At 36.9% G+C, this 22,214-nt stretch overlaps 2 protein-coding genes across 5 annotated transcripts; both read right to left on the bottom strand.

The window, feature by feature from the left end:
- Window positions 1-6,109: 6,109 nt before the first annotated feature.
- On the bottom strand, window positions 6,110-7,557 carry LOC111789155 (glutelin type-D 1-like). Its single transcript, XM_023669815.1, has 2 exons — window positions 7,251-7,557; window positions 6,110-7,166 (listed from the first exon to the last, which is right to left on the bottom strand). The coding sequence occupies exons 1-2, from the start codon at window positions 7,444-7,446 to the stop codon at window positions 6,292-6,294; spliced, it is 1,071 nt and encodes a 356-aa protein (XP_023525583.1). The 5' UTR covers window positions 7,447-7,557; the 3' UTR covers window positions 6,110-6,291.
- A 1,929-nt stretch (window positions 7,558-9,486) lies between these two features.
- Window positions 9,487-15,760, bottom strand: LOC111789134 (cyclin-L1-1-like). 4 transcript variants are annotated; one of them, XR_002814270.1, is made up of 10 exons: window positions 15,450-15,760; window positions 15,074-15,230; window positions 14,906-14,987; window positions 14,280-14,420; window positions 13,853-14,022; window positions 10,981-11,254; window positions 10,474-10,873; window positions 10,342-10,380; window positions 9,989-10,186; window positions 9,487-9,909 (listed from the first exon to the last, which is right to left on the bottom strand). XR_002814270.1 is itself a non-coding variant. In XM_023669789.1 (9 exons), the coding sequence occupies exons 2-9, from the start codon at window positions 15,223-15,225 to the stop codon at window positions 10,125-10,127; spliced, it is 1,320 nt and encodes a 439-aa protein (XP_023525557.1). In that variant the 5' UTR covers window positions 15,226-15,230; window positions 15,450-15,760; the 3' UTR covers window positions 9,487-10,124. The 4 variants fall into 4 exon arrangements, 3 of the variants coding, with proteins under 3 accessions (XP_023525557.1, XP_023525558.1, XP_023525559.1); XM_023669789.1 differs by having other exon boundaries at window positions 9,487-10,186; XM_023669790.1 differs by having other exon boundaries at window positions 9,487-10,186; window positions 14,355-14,420.
- Between the last annotated feature and the right edge of the window lie 6,454 nt (window positions 15,761-22,214).

Below are 22,214 nucleotides of genomic sequence, written 5' to 3'. Positions count from 1 at the left end.
AAAAAAAAAAAAAAAAAAAAAAAAAAAAAAAAAAAAAAAAAAAAAAAAAAAAAAAAAAAAAAAAAAAATGATTAGTGGCCCCTAAATTCAGTATCTAGGTTGAGTTATCATACTCTACTAAACATATTTCTACAACTAGTAAATCACATTTACCTTGTTGTGCCTTTTCGGCTTTCTTCTCTGCAAGGTATTTTGGGCAGTTTCTTTTCCAGTGCCTGTTTTCGTTGCAATGGAAACATTTTCTTTATCTGCATTTTGAACCTTGCATTTGTGGTCAATAGGAATCTTATATTTCCTCTTGCTCTTCTTCTTCATCGAAACATTTTTAGAAGTTGAAGAACCAGACTTATTTTTGGAGGACGATCTTCGTAGGAGTTTCTTAGAGATAACAACATTTGCTTCTCGTGCTTGTCCCTTATTCATCAAGAGGGAATGATAAGTTTTTAGCTCATTGAGAAGAGTAGTCAAGTTATATTTTATCTTTTTCATCATCGCATTCATGCGGAACTGTAGGAAGGTCTTCGGAAGAGACTCCATGATAAAACTAACTTGGCTCTTCTCATCAATGACAACTCCATTTACCTCTGCCACATTGAAATGGACCATCATGTCCATGACATGTTCTCTAATAGAGGTCTCTTCTTTATACAGCAGTTGTAAACATATTTTATGGCGTCATGTCTAAGGGAGAAGGACGGTTGTCCAAATATCCCTTCATTGATTTTCTCAAAAGCGAGTAATTGTACAATTGAGCTTGACATGCTGAGATATAAAACAAATTCTACTAGTGAATTGAAATCCTTTTTAATCCAATCAAGTTTAGCAAATGCTATAATGTACCAAAAAATTATTAATTTGCAACGATACTTTAGTGAGTCAGAGCAACTGCTACCGAGGGGCAGTCAATCACTCATTCACTAAACCAAGACATTCTTGACTTAAACACTAATCACATAACTCTTTTTCCTATAGTTTTTTTAGTTATTGCTACTTTGGTCAAGAATATACTAGCTCTTAGTAATTCTTCGTAAGTGTGAGTCGCCTTTTTCAGACCTCAGAGGTCGGCCCCAACAATGCTATCGAATGAAAAAGCCAAAGTTGGGAATGGAACTAAGAAATCCTGTCCATTTCTGGAGTTTACGTTGTTCTGGCTCCCATGTTATGACCCTCTGAATGGGTAGTTGCTCTAGGGCAACATGCGGGCAGAACATGGGAATCTCACGATGCAACCTAGTAGTGGAGACCATAGGATGTGTTGATATATTTCCTTCTCCCACTTATTATAAATACTTTCTCTATTCACCTTGTTATTGACTCATGCAAATACCTCCCGAATGGAGGCCGCGCCCAAGGCGACACGAGGCTAAGCATGAATCTTTTGGTGTGAATTTTCCAGAAAGCGTAAAAAGAAAACGATGTATCTCATATACCTTTTTCCTCCCACTATGTATTTTAGACGATTGGGTATACTTTTTACTTAGGTATATTGGCTAATTAAATATAACATAAGTCTAGGTGATTTTTCCTTTAACAAATTCTTATATCACTCACGCATGCTCATAAAACTGGGCTAACTAAACTCAAGTACTAGCCCAATCTCAAAGTATCAGGTGTTTTGTAGACCGTCAACTTAAGTACCTCCAGCCTTAGACAAGATCGTGCCAAGTGAGCTTTCTTGTAACTACAGTTTTAAAAGATATCAACCTATTTTAACTATTAAAATTGATCGTGTTTGGGTTTTTAACCCTAAGTGAGCATGCATTTATCTTTGTTATAAATTTTAACGTCTATTTCGTTTTATGACGTTGAAAATAACCTATAACATGCATCTAACATGCTTTATATAACAATTATATAATCATCCATTCCATGCAATAATATAACAATTTATATCTATCACTCATGGAACCCTAAACATGCATACTATACATTATAACACTTATAACATATTTATAATGCATGAAACATGCTTAGCGGATGGTGGAATTTTAAATCTATATAGCATACTTTATGCATATACATTTTCTATTTAATTAAAACATATTCACAATGCATAATTAATTAAACACACTAAAGTGGACTGGTTTTGGCATTTTAAAACAAGCAATTAACTAAATTATTACATTAATAATTAAAAAATAACTTGAACTGCTCCCGAGGATCACCAATCGGACGAATCAACTCTAAAAAATGTTGAACCGGACCCTAACCAGCAGAAAAATACCCGAACTACCACAAACCAATTGCAGATGAACAGCCTAACGGTCCGGTCTAGAAGAGAGAGCGCTCGGGGGTCGAGCTGGTTGGGTCGGGTCGGGTCTGGAAGCAAAAATTCTTTCTTGTTCTTCTTCGATTCAGCTTGTTATCTCTTCCATTTTTGATCAATTACAACCTAAAATGGACTCTAATGACTCCATAAATTATAGACCTTCCTTAAGCCCATATACATTAGGCCAATTACAATAATTGTATCCAATGGAAGCATAAAAAAATGTCAAAACCATAAACATCCAAATTAGCAATCACAAATTTTCATTCATGAAATACCACCCCACCATGATCAAATTAATGTAAATGAAGTGCCTAAAACTTGCTCTGATACTAATTGAAAGTGTTAATATCACACCTGTCGAAGTAATTTGGTTACTCTAAGTATATCAATTATAGTAAATTAGCTAGCATGTTAAAAAACATTAAAATCTAAGAAATTTGTACTAACCTTTTGGTAGTTCAAATTTTCTTTAGAATGAGATTGTGGAATCGAATGAATGACTAAACTTAGAAGGAATTTAATATATATGAAGAGAGAGTTTTTTTTAGGGATTTTCTCAAAAGTTTTTTTCCACAAGAATTTCATGTACCTTATTACTCGATTTATAGAGTCACACTTATGCTCATACAAATTTGAGATACCAAATTTGAACATTCAAAATTCTACTCAAATTTGTAGGATTATGTGGCAAACATGCACGTTTGGTTAAACTATATATTAAGAATAATATTCCACTCACCCAAGTAAAGTCAATCTTTTGACTTTCTCTATTTTAATTCAACAATTAATTTAAATAATTAATTTTAAATTAAAATAATATTAAATGATTAATTAAACAATTTAATTAATATTTAACATTAAATCAAACTCCAATCTCAATCAATTCCGGTATATATTGATTATGAATCCCTATTCATAATTACAATATTTAAATCTTATTTAAATATTTCTAATTCTCTCTACTAGTCTAATTCATAATTAAAACAAAATGCGGTTAAATATATTGTATATATTTAGCTCATATTTTCTAATTTTAATTTGAACATTTCGAACTCACTCATCATGTTATTCTAAGGTTTAGTCCAACATGAGCTAGCAGAGGGACTTAATAGACCTAGATCATGGGATCCGAGATTAACAGGCTAAAATCATTAACCTTATTAACCAACATTCGTTAACTACCGGGACACTCTACTATAGCCTAGTAGTTGCATTTCCCTCACTATAGATCTATTTATGTCCATTTAATATAACTATGATTACTAAGTCGATCCTTCACAGGTTGTTCGTAACTAGAGCTGGGTCAATTTACCGTTTTACCCCTAAAGTTACTTCTTCTTCTTTAAGTCCCACCGATCCTCTAATGAACAATTGGTTTGTGATCCAACCACTAAACTGAATCCTCTCGGGCCAATGAGAGGGTGGTGCCCCTTGTTCAAGACTTGGAGTCAGTACTTAAGGGAACAACCTCTCTACTATCCCTAAAAGCACGTATGAGAGAATTCCATCTTGCACCCCATGTCCCCAGCTATTCAACCAATCTTACCCTGAAATGTGAGGCTTATTGAGTCGGCCAACTTGGGCCACTCTCACCTATACAAATCTAAGGATAATTCTGAATAAACAGAAGTTCATAGTTAGCTGAGGATTAAGATCAGTTACCTAGGTCATCAATTGAAAAAATTAATCTCAATAGTAAACGCATGCTAAAGTGAGAGTGACNAAATATCGCAGAACAGAATTTGATACGATGAGATAGAATGCAACAGAAACAAAGACACAGGGAACGGAAGAGGAAAACCATCTTTCCATTGNCCACTCACATGTCTCCACATGTACGATTAGTGATCACATTTTTTATATCATATAAAAAAGTGGGTCGCATCCATAGTGTCCCCAGGATAAGATACTTAGTGTCACAAACTAACTATAAAGAGAGTAGGTTGTGACCCTCACGTTGTGACAAGAGAAGCAGCGACCCTCAAGTGGCGCCCATCAAGCAGCCTAAGTGAGCTACCCTGTGGCACATATGTGTGTCACAACGTGGGAAAGCGTGTCGAGACAAGTATCTTGGACGACTTCCTTTGAAATGAGTTTTTTAAGGATAGTACCGAGCGGCGCGGGTGTGCCGGTATTACGCCCCAGCCCGCGTGTTGGAGGTTGCTACATACACCTACTATTCGGCACGGTATATGTAAATGACATGGCATGGGCACGGGAGGGCCAATGCCTCGATAGAACTCGAATGGATGAATGTTCGAGAAGTCCTGATGAGATGAGCGACACGTAGGCCCGTTTTCGTTGGCATGACCGAGTGAGTTGTGATGGCCGATGACACCCCGAGACTCGAGATGGCATCAAGACATATGGGCCATGTCGATGGAGATCGAGATGACAAGATGAGATGCGATGGTGCATTGGGAGACCTTGGCCCTGAGTAGAGGCAAGGTCGAGTCAAATGACTTGGCCTAGTGTAAAGGTAAGTCGGTTATGTCGCAGACGATTGAATATGCATGCGCATGTGGCATGTGTGGTCAAACAAGCTTGGATTCCGTACAAGCAATGTTCAATTGGCGAAGACAAATCTTGCCTAAGGTCGAAAAGTACATATATAGGGCTTAATTTCCCTTGAAGCTGGTCGTGAACGTGTCAAGATCACGATGTTGCGCGATAAAAAAAGTAGGATCGTGACTGTTGGTATCAGAGTCATGCGTCTAGTCGGACAAGATAGTCAAGAGAAATGATCCTGAGAGTGCCAGAGTAGGCAAGACAGTTGCAGGTCAAAATGAGAATCTAAGACTACTCAAAGTTCATTAGTGTCGTGTGCCGACACTTCAATGTGGGGAGATCTACTCGTCAAGTAAAACCAAGCTCATTTGACAAGAGCTTGTAGTTTCAAATTGGATAAGACAGACAAAACAGAAAGTGCACCCCACAACCTCTTATATAGATTTTGATGAACTTTTGTACCGGACCGACTTTGTACAAAATTATTAGGTTTAATTTAAACTTAATTGTGACCTCTCGGGAGAATTGATGACTGCATCAAAGATGCACTTACTAGTATTAGTACAAAGGATTATCCCGGACCTACACCTAGGTATTGACGATGATTCTCAAATATCGCAGAACAGAATTTGATACGATGAGATAGAATGCAACAGAAACAAAGACACAGGGAACGGAAGAGGAAAACCATCTTTCCATTGGATTGTTTAGTGTGGATTATTGTCTTCATGTATTTATTATTGTCTTCATTGTTATTGTCTTCATTGCTGCTCCTCAAGTAGATATTGATGGTATTCGTGTACGTGTGTAACAACATTATTTAAGGTGTGAAGTGAGAGAGAAAAGTGGGAGAGTTTTTTTTTCATATTGAATATTGAAAAGTAATAAGAATTAGAAGAAAGACATGAGAGAAAAGCCAATATTGGCTAGTGATTGTGAGGCCCAATTCTTGACGGGAGGGGACACCAAAGGTCTCTACCCTTTAGCATAGGATTAACAACCGCACAAGCATCCTTTGTGCAGTGCTCCACAATGGATTGGCAAGCTTTCGATAAGATTTTTAGTACTATCCGAGACAAATTCATGATTTACTAGAAAAAAAGATTGTAACTAGTTATAAGATAGATAAATCGTACTTCTGCACCTTTGAGTTATTGAATCACATATATTTGAATTAAGATCAATATTAAATAACATTATTTAATTGGTCAATTTAAAAAAAAATTAATTAAATACTTAAAAATATATTTTTCATCATTACTTTAATTTAATGACATAACAATTTTTATATAGCATAGATCATATAACATCACATATGTCATCCAAGTCCATCTTTATTTAATTCTAATGAAAAATAAAACAAAACTATTTTCTAAACTCTGATCTTAAAATTCAAGAAGAACAACGAAAATCTGAAAACTAATAAATAAAAAAAATTACAAAATCAAACCTAAGAAGTGAAATCTAAGATTTATTGTGCGGAGGAAAAAGAAACTGTAGAAGAAGGGTAATTAATTGGAGGGAGGGAAGAAGATTGCATCAGAAGCCCTTTTGGAAGAGAATCGCTTCACCAAATCAGCATCCACGTTGAACGCGGCCTCCATCACTTCCGGCGACAGAGCTTTCCACACCCCAATGCTTCCGGCCAAGTGAGTGAACACAGGATTGGGAGTGCTGATAATGGAGAACCACTCCATCCCTTCCGGATCTCCGATCTTCGACACCACGAAGAATCTGGGCACTATGAACAGATTCCCCGCCTTCACTCTCGTCTCCAATACCTTCTTCCCGTCCACTCCCACAACCTCTGCTCTTCCGCTCCCTTTCACTATGTACGTCACTTGCAGAGCAGAGTCGCACGAGAATCCTGGCGAGCACATCGCGCTCCCGTCCAATCGCACCAGATCCGCCCCTAGCCCTACCTCCCCTACTAGCGGCAGGTTTTTCGTGTTCAGAACCACCACTCGTCCCCCGTTCTTCACGTCCACGTCTAGCGGCGCCTCCTCGCAGTTCAGCGCCATTCCGTCTCGGTGCTCCTTTTTCGGCTCTGCCATTTTTGCTCCCTCCTTCAATTTTACGATTCCGGTTCCGGTTTGGTTTTTGACCAGAGATTTCACGGACGCTTCATCCAGATCCCAGGCTCGGCAAACGAACTCGGTGCAGAATCCGTTGAAGATTCCGTTGGCGCCGGTTAGGAAGAGGTCGGTGAACTCGCCGGATTTGTGAGCTTTGGAAGTGTCGCCTAAGAAGAGAACCACCAGATCGGTGGCTTCCTTGTTGAACCACCACGTGACGACGCCGAATGGAAGAGCGATTGCATCTCCTTTCCTAATTGCTATGACTTTCTCCTCTTTCTCTGGTAGAACGATTCCGGCGACTCCATTGCCTGAAACAGAGCAAAAAGAAGAGAAACGTTGGGTACTGAAATTTTGAGTTTGAAACAGAGTAGAAAAGAAGAATGAAAATGTACCTTGAAGAACGTAAGCGACCTTGGCGGAATCGGAGTAGCGAGGGAGAGCGAAGCCATTCTTGTCGAGGGCAAGCTTGGCAGCGCCGATGTTTCCATGACGGAGCATGGGAAGCTCGGCGGGAGACCAGGAGTAGTAGGAGCCTCCATCGCCGCCATAGAGCTTCTTGGGCAATTGAGGGGTCAAATCGATATCCATAGCAAACAAATGAAACAAAAAAGAAGGAAATATAAGAAAGAGATTGAGAGGAGAGGAGAGGAGAGGAGAGGAGAGTAGAGGATTGGAGTGAGTTTGTGAAATGTGTGCAAAGAGTGATCAATTTATAGAGAGGAGAAGGGGGAGATTGTTAGGAAATCCGTTGAATCCGTTGAGATTCATTTTTCATGTGAGCGGATATTACGAATCACTTTTTTAAATTTTTTTTAAAAAAAAATCTAATAGCAAAAGAATAAGCTTAAATTTTTAAAGTTTAAAAAATCTCATCGAATTTTAAAAAAAAAAAAAACGTTTAAAAAGAATAGTTTTATCAATATCGATTGACTTAGTCGATTCAATATCAATTATCTCTTTTACTTGATTCAGTATGAGGACCATAATTTGAGACCTGACTAAACATGGAGAACATAATCATACACGATTGAATTCATTCATTGTGGTGGAGGATAGTTCCTTTAATAATAGTTTTAAGAGTAACCACGTCTCACCTCTCATTCATTGAATTCATTCATTAGGTTGTGACGGAGCTAAACTTGTAACCATGAGCAAACTTAATAAAATCACATATTTTATAAATACAAGAAACAATAAATAATTTTAGGGTATTAGGGTATGATATGTATGTGTGTAACACTGCATCATTACTGTTACCACTTCTATGGACTTTGTGGCTATTTACCAAATCAACCAACTTATAATCTCTTACTTTCAAACAAACTCACCATTTGAATACACTCCAAACAAATTGACTCATTCTATTCTTAATGAACAAAAAAATTAGACAAAGGCTTGTCTGTCTTTTGCCAAGTGAAATTGAAAACTAAGTCCGAATTCCCCATTGGCAACTCAATTTTTCGGGTAAGACCAAGTCTTTACTTGAGGAAAGAGTCAGTGGAAAGAAGGAATCCACAATGGAACCCAAAGATACGCCTCTCCCACAGTTAAGCAGGTAAGCGAAGACTCTCTCTCATCCTATTGAATGAATTTTTTTTGAGCGGAACACGACAGCTTGAAGTTGAGAAAACTTCGAATTGTGAATAAAGGCTATTTTTTTAATTTCAATAAAATAAGGAGTCCTGAGATGGCTAGTGCCCCATACGTGTAATTAGCAAAGTATTGGAATTTATGCCTTTAGGCCCGCTCAAAATTAATTATTTACTTTTAATAGTGATTTTATTATTTTATTTTTAGATTAACTATTCTTTTTAATACTATGTGATTAATCCGGAGAGAATTATATTTAACTAATAACCTAAAGGGTTTATAGTATAGAGATAAGGATGGATGTATTATCCATTATTGATACGACTACTTTGTTATTGTTTCAAACTATTTGATCCATATTTGATCCAAATTATTCATGTATAGATACATGCAAAGATATGTGAGTGAGTGTATCCTATATAATGAGTTTGTATAAAACCGGACCATGACATATTTAGCTCTCTTACTAAATTTGTTAATATAGAAGATCAATATTTCACAAAATAAGCATATTTTAGTTTTTTTATTTGTATGGGTGAGAATACTTTTGTGATCAATTCAATATGCCTATTATTTTGAGAACATGACTTGAGCAATGATGTCTCGCCCTCTTATTGGCTTAAGAAATTTGTGAGATCATTAACAAATTAACAAATTAATTCGAAAGAAACTTTATTTTTGTTTGTTCATGTAATTCATTATTTCTTTAATTTCAAAATTGCAGTTACTTTTATTTATTTTGTTTGTTCATGTTTCCAAAATTTGGGTTACACAAGTGTATGAAGAGAAGACGAAGTAATGATGGTGATCCAATAACATCCAATGATGGTTCTAAACAAACTAGCATGGGTAGTGAGGAAGTTCATCTATTTCCTCCCAATCTTCATCAATCATTTTGGACTTTCTACAATTCTGTGTTTCTATGATAGCGTTTGGTACCCATCAGTTCATATAACCTTTCAAACCAGGGATATGTTGCTCCTTTGACAAACCACTTAAACACGAATTATTTGGAAGAAAATCACTACTTAATCTATCTACCTCGTGTCAAAATTGCATTCTGCTATTATTGCTCAATAACATGTCCTTAACACACGGTTTAAACTAGTTTAAACAGAAACTAAATAGACATGGCATTCAAAGTACCCACACCTTGAGAAGAATGGTCAAACGAACAGAGAAAGGTCTGTCTGCTAATATACTTCAAATGCTCATGGCCACTGTCAAACCTTCATGCTGCCATTGTGTTACATTTCTGGCACACCTCAATTTCAGCATGGAATTCCTGAGAGAGTAATCAATTCCGGAAAACCAGAGATGGGGTAGAAAACACAAACAAATTAATGATAACCAGAGTAGATGCTACAACTTTGTAATTTCGCATTCCAAGTACATATTCATTATAGCCCCCTATAAGCTTCTTCATACGTTTCGAGTTCATACTTCTTAGTGGCTCTAAACCTGCAAATTAGTCATCTAAAATGGTGAACACATAATTGTCAAATCAAGGTGGGCGTATACCAAAAATAAGAATTCTCACTAAATCTGTTGACACTCCATCTATCTGCAATACTGTACTGTACTTGGAGTTGGTACAAATCCAAGAGAGACCAAGCCCATGCTGCCTTGTCTATGCCACCCCTCCTATCATAGAAGATTGACCTGATTCCATTCTATCAATGATGCCTATGGCGTTCTTTATCGCGGGAAGAATATGATGAGCCATGGTAATCAAGATCTGAAAAGGATCAAAGGATTGCCATCGTGTTAATAATAAAGATGAACCAACTATTTTTCTTTTCATTCACTACCATTCAGGAAGCAGTAAATTTTCATTAACATGGAAAGGAAGCACCCTAACGATGTATCAAGGAAAAATAAACTAACCAATACCTCGCGATGAGTGGTGCCTTGATTTCTCCAAATGCCCTCCTGCATTTATTATTGCAAATACTGTTATTTACATTCAACTCCATGTATTCTGTTTGTCTCAAAGTGCAGGAAATAATCATATTCAGAACTTACCCAACTCCTTGCTCCTATCCTTCGAGCGATGAGCTCGGTCCTTGACTTTCTCTCTGTCTGCATCCTCTCTCTCACGTTCTCTGTCAGATTCTCGTCCCCTATCTCGATCTCGAGACTTGGTTCTGTCTCTTTCCCTATCCCTATCTCTTTCTCTCTCCTTGTTCTTTTCACCATTCTCAGCTCTTCGGTCAGGTTTTGATTTAGGCACAAGCTCCTCCCTAGAAGTGGCTTCAAGCAGAACGCTCTTGGAGTCATCATCACACTTCTTAGATTCCTTGAGCTTGTGTAAGGATGACTTAACCATCTCATCTTTGGACCCACCTGATTCAGGATTAGTTCCCGCGATGGCTTTTGCAATAGAAGCACCATCGTTAGCTGTTGGGCTGCTCCGTGGAACTTCCTGAAAAATGAAAGATGCAAAATTCAACTTATACAGCCATAAAAGATCAGACAACAAGGCTAGACAATGAAATATATATAAAATAAGCATAGCAATAATTAAAACACCTTGGAGACCGGAAGGGATTGTGAATCCAGTGACTTATTAGAAAATGTAAATGTGTCTCCATCCTTGCAGACTGGGATATATTGTGCCTTAGGAAGGGTATACAAGTGGGCCAAAACTCGACAGACTTCATCAATTCCCAACTTCTCTGCATCGAATGCCTTCCACCAAGGTGGATTTTCAGGAAGGGGTACTTGAAATCTTCGAGCAGCAGCATGTACAACCCCACAAGCAACAACCTCACTCTTGAATCGAACGCACAATGTTGTACGTAAACTGCTCCAAAAAAAAAAAAAAAAAAAAAATTAAATTAACAAATTCTCATAGAATATGTAAGAAGATTTACATAAAATCTAAACATTTTGTTAACAGTGCTATCCATGTAACAACATCAGGTACATACAGTACATGTATGCCATATTACCTAACCTAGGTCCTATTCCAATGGTTAAATGATGGGATCAATAATCAACTGAACGGCTGATAGAAGCAAGCCAAATAAAGCTAAAATAAGAAATCACATCTCACAGAAAGGTGGATGAAAAAGGGACTCCCATCACACAAAATTATCGTCTACAACCTGGAAGCGGATCTCCTAAAAGAAACTGACCAACATCGAACTAGCAAAAATACAACTCCCATAAAGATGGTCAAAATCCTCAGTCGCGCCTCTGCAAAGAACAAACACTGCAGACTGATCAAGTAGGCCAAAACCTCATAACACGATCTAGCGTATTAATTTTTCCGTGCAAGACTTGCACCATCTTTAGAATTTTAACCCTCCACAACAGGGAGAAAACCGAAGCGAGATAACAGAGGGGTTCACCAAATGCTCAAAAGAATTTTACAAGAGAATCCTCAGAAATGCTAGGACTCCAAAGTCAAAGATCCCCTCTCCCAAGATTAACAGAAGCCCCCTACAGGGACAATAATACAATATAGAATTTTTGTTTTTAAGTATTAAAAGAACTTCAATTTTCTAGACGTTCACATTTTTTTTATATATCCATCCTAGAATTAAGCATAGGAAAACCTCCAAAGTTAAATGCCATCCAATGCTACCTTTGCAAAGAAAACTAAGAATCTCAACGCCATGTCTTCTTCACACCTCTTTCATCTTGGAATTTCGCAAGTCTATATCTACCACCTTTGAATGGGCTACTCCTCTTCAAGGCAACAACAAAGATATGCTTACTCCTATTCTGTAGGTTTATCTTCAAAATAAAGTCAAAACCCTCTAGCTCATGAGAAATTTGAAGTTATCAGAAAGAGTGAAGAGAAGACCGAGATTTAATTGATTGATGCCAAATCCAATTCAGGCTCTATTTCTACACAAGATTTGAGTCTTCCATCTTTGGAGGAAGGAGAATTAATGAAACTTTACTTAGTCCAAGAAAGAAATATGATTAAAAAAGAAGTATATACTTCAATGCCTTTGTGAGGGGGATGAGAATACTTCTGTTTCAGAGTTTTTGCTGCAAAAAGGAGAACTTTTCTTTGTTCTTCTTCCATCGTGATTATATACAGTAACTTCTAGTAGGTCCTTTGTCGGCATTCAAGTCAAATCGTTGTGGTTAAATGGGGCTAAAACTATAATTTCAAAATTTCAGTTGGAAAGGAATCTGAGAATCTTTGAAGATAAGCATTCACTTGGTAGAATCGGTTCGAATTAGCAAGACTTGAGGCTTCTTCACTCCAAACCTTTCGTCAACTTTTCTTTTAGTGATTTATGTTTAAATAGGGATGCCTTTAGATTTCCTTTGTAATACTTCCTTTTCTTTTTTCACTCTTCCGTGGGGTTCGTCTCTTTTGACCATTAGTTTTTTTCCATTTTTGATAATAAAAAAAAAAAAAATAGCTTATTTAGAATACAACTATGACAATAATGATCTCGCAAATCTATCTGACTTTGTCTTGAAGCTACTAAGAAAAAGAAATTCATGAACATACTTTACTATCTTGAACAAGATAAAAAACCCTCAAACGTGAAATCTGAGAAGAGAATCGTTCGAGAGTTATTAAAGGAAATGTTAAAAAGTTCATCCAAGGACCCTGATGGTTGGTCACAAGAGACTTAATCGAAATTAGGTTCTCAAGGAAAAACTTGGTGGAAGACAATGAAATGGCAGGGTTCTACTTACTCCTGCAACATGTTCATAATAGACATGAAATTTTTTTAAGCTCTGGAGGACCTTAAAAGTCACGGGCAATTTTGGTCACGTAGCAACTTGCCTAAAAGATTGATGGAGAACTGTAGGAAGAGTGGACAATTGTCCATTTAATGTGGATTGGATACAAGGCATAAAACAAAGTTTTGTTAGTTATGGGTTTGTATGAATAAGTGAATGCACCAGCTACATTGCATGTTCATTTATCATAATGGAAGAGGGATTTTCACCAAAAACAAAAAGCTTTCCTGATCAAGGAAACAACTGGCAACAAGAGAGTCCCCGTGTATTAATCCCTCATGGATTGAACCCCTTTTCATATAGCTAGTTGCGGGTTTGAGCATTCCTTNTTATTTATTTTTTAACCATGTTCAGTTTTTTTTTATTTTTTTATTTTTGATTGTATGTCCTATATGAAAGCAAGTGTTCTTGTTGGGATTAAAATAGGTGGCCAATGGTCCAGAAGTAGGTTCAAAGTTAAACAATACCTCTTTCCACCATGACCCAATTGAAGACCTAAAAAATTCAACAAGAAAATTATATTTCAGTTCACCAAATTACTACCTCCCAGTGTAATGTATCTATGTAGATAGACAACATGCACACGAACATATAAAAGCATTTGAAATAAACAAGGCAGTCATTAAGATACAATCCAGAAGATAAGATTCAAAAGTCAAGGCAACAAAACTTTTGATTATTAAACCTGTCATTGGCTAGATTCCAAGCTTCTTGCCTCAGTTCTGGAGGTGTTCCAAGCGTTGCAAGGTAGTTAGATATGAATTTATGCGGATGTTCAACATGACAAATGAAACCCATCTCTTTCAATATATGTCTCTCTGTTCTACTTAACTCCGTTTTCAAGTCTGCATATTTCTGCAAAATATTACAAAAAATAAACTAGGAGGTCATTTCCGTGAAAAATATAAAGAGTAATGAAATAGCTATAACATAGCCCAGAAGGGGACAGAATCAATACATTATATTAGCAAAGCTAGACTGCACATTATTTCTATGACGAAAGATCAATGATTTAAAACCTTTTTTACTTGGCAACTGATAAACAACCCTCTGCTTAACAAAATAAGAAAGTAAGGATCCTAAGATTCAAAACTGGAACCTGAAGTTCAAACCTTGAGAGTAGGGTCCAAGAAATCAATGGGTAAGTTCTCTCTCCTACATTCCATTCTATGAAAAACAATAATTACTTGTCTGGCTTTCCTAGGGTTTTCCTCCAACTTCGAGGCAAGCCACACGCAACTAGCAGCAACTTTCTGCAGGAATTATCATAGCCAAAAAAGCATCACATCAGAAAAAAAAAAAATCAGAAGAAATTTTAAGAAGAAGAGGAATCAAATTGTAGAAACTTATCATTTTTTTGTAATGAAAAAAACCAAAAAAACATACTTTCATAGGTGAAATCCTTAGCTTTTTTATGAGCTTATTACAACAAGTAGAGTTAATTAAGTTGCAAGTATTCTAAAAAATTAAAGATCATAAACAAGCACAACAAATGATTTTTTTTAGACGATTGACCCATTCTTGAACAAATGGAAGGTTTAGAGAGAAAGGAAGAGAGAGGTATAAGAAGGAAACAACCAAAGGATGACCAAAAACAGAGACATCAAGCAGGCTAGAATAGCTATGAGAGACAGTCCAAGTAGAATTTAAATTTTTAAGATAGCATTTCTTTGCCATTCAATTTAGAAAAATAAATTGATGTGCTCACAGAAAAACTAATAATTGTAACAACAATAACCTTGACATTGAAGCGGGCAAATGATTTCTTGCAATAGAAACGATGGAATAGAACTTGCCCAGTAGCCATGACTGCTTGAGGCCTGAAAGAAGAAATGTATTATATATATATACATACAGTCTTGCTCGCATGTGGTAAATGAAACCCATGAAATAGTTATGAAATTACAATTTAAGCAATATGCCAGCCTCCTGGATGAGATCGCAACCATAGATTCTCAGGGAGGTTTCAGTAGCTTCATCAATCCCATCCTTTCTCGAAGGTGAGTTCGTTAATTGCTCATCAGTGAGATAAAAGGTGTCGATGGCTGTGTAAATCATCAGACCTGTGAATAAAGAAATAACTAACAGACATCAAGACAACCTCAATAAGAAATCACCAGGTACGACTGATGGAGAACAACATTTTTCAGATTAGTTTTCATAATTAAACCATTCACGGGTAAGGCCCCCAAAATTCAGCCTACTTTACGTAAGGTCACTAAGCTAATAATATTAATTGATTTTGAAAGGTTCTAAGCAGATCTTTACCACCTATATCTTACCGAAACGAACTGGAACGCTTGCCTCGATTCTGACAATGCAAACCGAACAGGATTTGGGTGAACCGATTTGGGGATGCCCGGCGTGTGGGTGTTCGAATCTGGCGTCGATTAGAGCGTGGAGATTGTCGAACTCCCAAGAAGCACTCAACTGTTGTGCAGATGAACACGCCGCCACGAATCACGTCGCTCGCTGGCTCGTGGGTCAGAACCACCGGAGGCTGAATACGGCGGCACTACTAGAGCAGTTTCCGGAGCGCGAAGGACGGGAAGAAGAAGAGAGCGAATGGAAAGCAGCGTTTTCGTCTCACTTTCAGTAGGAGGGAACGCAAAATGATACCAAATTTAGCGCCAATTAAAACCACGGTTTGAGTTCTACGGAGCCCGTTCGGTTCGGTTCGGTTCGGTTTATTTGTCCTATCTTTTTATTTAATTGTTACAAATATGTTTAAATTAAATTTATAATTATTAACAATTATTAAAATTAATTATACTAAATTATAAATTAATATAGTTATAACTTATATTTGCTTAAAATATAAATTAACATAATAAATTATTTATTTAAATTATTAATTAATATCTTGTTAAATATATTATTTATTGAATTAATAATAAGATAAAGTTAAATTTATCTTAGTCAAGTAAAATTATAGAAGTGTTTATTTTTTTTTTTATAATTATTGTTAAATTTTTAATTAAAAATATTATTTGATGATTTAAAATTAATTACTTCATATCAATATCAATCTAATTAATTGGTTTTTTTTGATCATATCAATATTATTATCCATCTTATCTATCATATCAATATCTTATTTAAAATTAATGAGGGGTAGTTTAAACTTTTTTTTCTTGTTTTTTTAACTTTAATTTTGTATATTTATTAATGAATGAAAATTCAATTTAATTTAATTGGTTAAAACTATTTTAATAATTTAACTTAATAAAAATAAAACTAACAAAAAAATAATAATTATTATGTAAAATGGTTGGAATTAATTGAGAGAATGGAACAAAAAGTTATTTATTTATACAAAAATTTTGATATGATTCTAATCGTAACACTAAATACATCTATTTTATTCTTAGACTGCATCATAAATAAAACCTTAAACTAAACGACTTTTTAGCTTATCTATTAGGAGTGTGCAAAAATTGACCCAAACAAATAATCGATTCAAACCGAGCAAAACAAACTAATTTTGTATCATTAGCTCAATAGGATCAAACCCAATAATTGTATGAGCTAGTATTCATTTCAGTAAAATGATTCAGGTATTTTATGAACAAAAATATTAGATATTTTAGAAAAAAATATTGAGATATTTTAGGAATAGACTATCTTTCCACCTACTCGGTTTTCATCCTAAAAGAAATACAAAACACAAAAGATATTTTAGGAATAGATTGTCGTAGTCTTTATTATAAATATTTTTCCATTCTACCTAGGTTTTCATCCCAAAAGAAATACAAAGCACAAAGTGAAGTAGTTTCTATAGAATATTTTGTAATTTCTTCCCGATTGGTGTTAATAAAAAGTGAGAATGTTTCCACAAAAAGTTGTGTTCAACAATCTGGTATTAGAGCGAGGTCAGTGTAGGTTGTCTGATCTCTTGAAATTTCTAGTATGTTCTATAGTTGGTGCTCTGTTTGATACTCCACATTACAAACAATTTCTCGAAATTATTAGTGAGTGAGTTTCTTTGTGTTGTGAGTAGTCTGTGACTTGGCAAGTTTTCATCGAAAGAACTTGTTTAGCATTACTGAGGTATAGCCAACAAGATGAGTGATTTTCAAACCATTGGAAGGAATAAAAAAGTTTAACAACAACTGGACAACATGCATGATGTCCTATTTACAAGGACATGACCTTTGGGAGGTCATTGGCGGGAGTGAAACTACACCGCCATAGAGAATTCTAACGGTGTCTTGCGCAAATGGAGAATCAAAGCAGGTAAATCAATATTTGCCTTGAAGATCGCAACCAGAGAAGAGATACTAGAGCATTTTTAGGGTGACAAGGCACCAAAAGAAGCATGAGACACGTTCGTGATGTTGTTCTCAAAGAAGAACGATGCGAGGCTATAACTTCTGGAGAACGAATTGTTATCAAATTCACAATGTAACACGACAATTGCTCAAAACTTTCACAAGGTCAAGTCGATCTGCTGAGAGATTACTAAACTAGACTCAAAGTCCGCCATTGAAGAAGTTTGAATGAAGAAAATCATTATCCACATATTGTTAGGATCTCTCAACAATGCACACACTCGATCAAGATCAACACAAAGAACAGGAGAGAGAATTTAAAGGAGGAATATTGACTAAAAGTTTTATTGATAACTTTAGTATGTACAACATAAGAGAGTACAGAATGAAGGAAAGTACATTTTGGAGGCACTACCTAATTGATATACATAGGTTTCAATTTACTAAATATAGTTTTTAAAGATTTAACCAATATAATCTACCAAATATATCTTTATCATATCTTTACTAAATATCTACAAAATATATCTCTACCAGTTCTTTACGATAATAAGGCATCAGGCTCCATATCCCAACAATCTCTCATTTGAAGACTCGTCTAGTCAACCCAACAATCTCCCACCGGAGACTGATCCAATCAACCAAAATTTTCATTTTCAATCTGTACCATACCACTTGAGGCTTTGCAGAACCTCAATGTTCCAACACCACACACAAAATGTTTGCTGGATTCTATGCACCCTCTATCTTCTCCAAACACATTACCATCTTCCACTAACATCCGAGTGAAATGGTATCACCTTCTGTGTTTTGTCTCTGAATGATAGACCGGGTTCCTCGCCAACTGCATGACAATCTAACTATCTACTTGAAGAATCTTTATGCGCTGCTTCTTCCCTAATTCTTCTAGATAGTTTGTCATCCATATCATCTCCTTTCCAGCTTCAGCTATTGCCACGTACTCAGCATCAACAGATGAAAGAGCAACGCATTTTTGAAGCCTAGACATCCCATCATTCATGAATTACTCCCACTTAGTTGTATCCTCCAACTGTAGGGCCTCATCAAGGGGCTCTTGTTCACCTTCGTCAGTCACCAACCGTTAGTGTAAAGAAGGTACATACCTATCTAGTACTTTGATAGCTTTGAATGATCTTTTCAACACCTGCTTAGGTGTCACTTGCTCCGCTTCTGGTTCCTCAGCAACAGTCTCAGGAGTTTCTTGAGTATCTGCTACAACATCATTAGGTGAATCTTTCAGCAACTCAACCTCAACTCCCACTTGCTTCGTTGTCCCAGTACTTTTCTTCAATTCTCTAACCATCTTTGTGAAGCTAACGCGTTTCTGTTTACTCATAATGCAGTTCTCATAAGGACTCATATCAACAGATTTCAGACCTTCCAAAACTTCTTCCGCAACCGGCATCTTCATTCCTTTAACGCTCATATGTCCAAGTCTATTGTGCCATATACTTGAATTTGAAGCACTCTCAACAACAACAGTCATGTTCATACACCCTGCGGTGGTGTATACGAGTCCCAGATTTTATGCCACGTGCTACCACCATAGCACCCTTCACAATTTTCCATGAACTCTTCCCAAACTCTGTTGCATAACCTATGCTATCCCACTGACCAATAGAGACCAAGTTGTTCTTAAGACCAAGAATGTATCTGACATCCTTTAATGTCCAATGATTTCCTATCGGAGTTTTTATGCAGACATCCCCTTTTTCTTTGATCTCCAAATCTTTGTTGTTGGCAAGATACACCTTCTCGAAATTTCCAGACTTGAAGTTTCGAAAAAACTCTTTATTTAGAGACAAATGAAAAGATGCATCTAAATCCATAATCCAAGATTCAATCGGACTGTTCACACTGAGGATTAGAGCATCCCCAATGTCTTCTCTTGAATTTACCGAATCATCGTCATCCTTTGATTTGTGATTATGCTTCCTCTTTGTACGATCTGTTCGAAAGTGACATTTTTCTCCACAACTCCAACACTTTGCATTTTGTTTGTTTGGAGATTTTCCTCAGTTCCTTGATTTTGATCGCCCATTGTTTGGGCCCTTCAATTTACTTCTTCCCCTTCGATCAACACTGAGAGCATTTCCTGATGAATCTCTGATTTCTCGTTTGCGAATACTTTCGCTGAGAACTACATCTCAAATTTCATCAAACTTCAGTTTATCATATCCTCGTGAACTGTTGATTGCGGCAACAACAATATCCCACCACTCGGATAAAGATGACATCAAAATCAATGCTTTAATTTCATCTTCGAAATTAATTTCCACTGAACTTAGTTGACTTACAATCATATTGAACTTGTTTATATGATCAGCAACAGATCCACCTTCAAACATTTGTAGATTGAACAACCTACGCATCAAATACACCTTGTTCATAGCCGATGATTTCTCGTACATATTTGACAGTGCCTTCAACAGATCTGATGTTGTCTTCTCCTTGATGATATTGAATGTCACCTTTCTGGACAGCGTTAATCGGATCAACCCTAAGGCCTGACAATCCTTGAACTTCCACTGCTCCGTGGTCATAGTATTCGGCTTCACCCTCAACAGGGGTTTGTGAAGATCTTTCTAGTACAGATAATCTTCAATCTACATCTTCCAGAAACTGAAATCGAATCCATCAAACTTTTCAATTCCAATCTTTGACATTTCTATCTTCATAGATCGTGATGAATTTTGCCTCGCTCTGATACCAGTTGTTAGGATCGCTCAACAATGCACACACTCAATCAAGATGAACACAAAGAACAGGAGAGAGAAAATTCAAGGAATAATATTGGCTAAAGGGACCTTAGTATGTACAACAAAGAAGGAATAAAAGTACCTTCTAGAGAGCACTGTCTAATGGACATATATAGGGTTTCAATTTACTACATACTTTCAAAGATTTAACCGAGATAATCTATCCAATATATCTCTATCAAATCTTTACCAAATATCTACTGTATATATCTTATTCAGTGTGATGTCCCACATTGGTTGGGGAGGAGAACAAACCACCATTTATAAGGGCGTGGAAACCTTCCCCTAGCAGACGTGTTTTAAAGCCTTGAGGGGAAGCCCGAAAGGGAAAGCCCAAAGAGAACAATATCTGCTAACGGTGGATCTGGGTCGTTACAGTTGGCTTGGCATGATCCACGGTCCAATTGTTGATGCTCTGTCGTTGTCAAGTACAACTTGCATTGGATGAGGGAAGGACATATATTTTTTTTTATAATATATTTAATGTGATTGGCTTTAAAAATTGAAAGTCATGATACTGTATGATTTTATGCTATGATGTGATTTTGTATCAATGCATGTCTTTATGTTACGATATTTATGTTGTCTTTTCCTTGAATTATATAGTAGAATGTAAGTAATGTTATAAGTAAATCATAGACGTAGATATAATCATTTTCTTGGTTTCTAGAACCATGCCGCATAGTGGGCGTAGAAGAGGTAGGAGAGGGAGAGGACGACATCCCATTAGGAGATGGAGAAGAAGAGAAGCCGAAAGAAGCTCTTCCCAAGAAGGGTCGACTACTGGACCCTATGTGTTCGAACTACCTCCTGAATACGAACCTCCCCCATAAGCTGCATCCCCTCATCTATACGAACCTCCCCCACAAGCTGTACCCCCTCCTGAATACGCACCTCCCCCACAAGTTGCACCCCCTCTGGAAAACGCACCGCCCCCTCAAGCTGCACCACAGGGCGGGTTAGACACTGCCACAAGATTGATGTTGGAGTCACTCTGAACGACAATGCAAACAATGTTGGCCACACAACAAGCCACATTGTTAGCTACGCAACAAGTCGCAACAATGGCCACGCAACCAGCCAATGCGACGACCACACAACCGGTCAATGCGACAGCCACACAACCGACCAAAAATCCGCAACCGGACAGGGGGGCGAGTTGGTTAAAAGACTTTAGATTGTATAACCCTCGTCCATTCATCGGTTCAAAGGAAGATCCCACAGTGGCTCAGATGTGGATCACAACCATGGAAACGACCTTTGAATCAATGAGATGTCCTGATAACCATAAAGTAGCGTGCACGGCATATGTACTGCAAAAAGACGCAAAAGTGTGGTGGGCAGATAATAAACCGAATATCAACCCGGGAGAGGGGATCACAACATGGGAAACCTTTAAGGAAGCCTTCCTGAAATATTACTATCCAAAGGAAACCCGTATAAAGAAACAACAAGAATTTAACCACCTGATCCAAGGCGAACGCACGGTGGATCAGTATGATTAGGAATTCATGAGATTAAGAAGGTTCGCTGTAAGGACCGTTCTCCGACGCATCGAATAACGAATCGCTACGTGGACTCTAGGATAAAAAGCCTTACAACATTTTCATTTGATAAAACGGGAGACACAATGAAATTAATGTTATCTGATAAACATTAAAAATCCAAATAGTTCCAAAACATAACGGGATCCGCGGAAACACAACAAAAGAAAAACAGTTACAAAATAGCATAAGTTTTCCCAAAATAAACATCAAAATGGCATTGAAAACGACATGGACAAAGAGGACTCGATCTAAGGGTCTCCACTGTAGCCGCACGGCTCCACACATTCCCGCCTCCGACATTGGTCTACTTAGCACCTGAAAAATAGCAACAACATGGGATGAGTATAAAAATACTCAGTAAGCAACCTACTTGTAGGCTCTTATCGGACTTAATCCTATTCACGGAAACTTTGGCTATATGCTTAAATCTATCTCTAGCAAGGACTACT

Source organism: Cucurbita pepo, chromosome LG02 (genome assembly GCF_002806865.2).
Source record: "Cucurbita pepo subsp. pepo cultivar mu-cu-16 chromosome LG02, ASM280686v2, whole genome shotgun sequence".
Classification (NCBI taxonomy): Eukaryota; Viridiplantae; Streptophyta; class Magnoliopsida; order Cucurbitales; family Cucurbitaceae; genus Cucurbita; species Cucurbita pepo.
The sequence above is the reverse complement of the archived record's forward strand: the minus strand, read 5'-3'. Positions and strand labels throughout refer to the sequence as shown.

Coding starts and splice junctions, on each gene's coding strand:
- LOC111789155 (XM_023669815.1), bottom strand. CDS start 7,446: ATGGATATCGATTTGACCCCTCAATTGCCCAAGAAGCTCTATGGCGGC. Junction 7,167..7,250: donor GGTCGCTTACGTTCTTCAAG/GTACATTTTCAT, acceptor GCTCTGTTTCAG/GCAATGGAGTCGCCGGAATC.
- LOC111789134 (XM_023669789.1), bottom strand. CDS start 15,225: ATGATTTACACAGCCATCGACACCTTTTATCTCACTGATGAGCAATTA. Junction 14,988..15,073: donor GCTGGCATATTGCTTAAATT/GTAATTTCATAA, acceptor TTCTTCTTTCAG/GCCTCAAGCAGTCATGGCTA. Junction 14,023..14,279: donor TCTTGGACCCTACTCTCAAG/GTTTGAACTTCA, acceptor AATATTTTGCAG/AAATATGCAGACTTGAAAAC.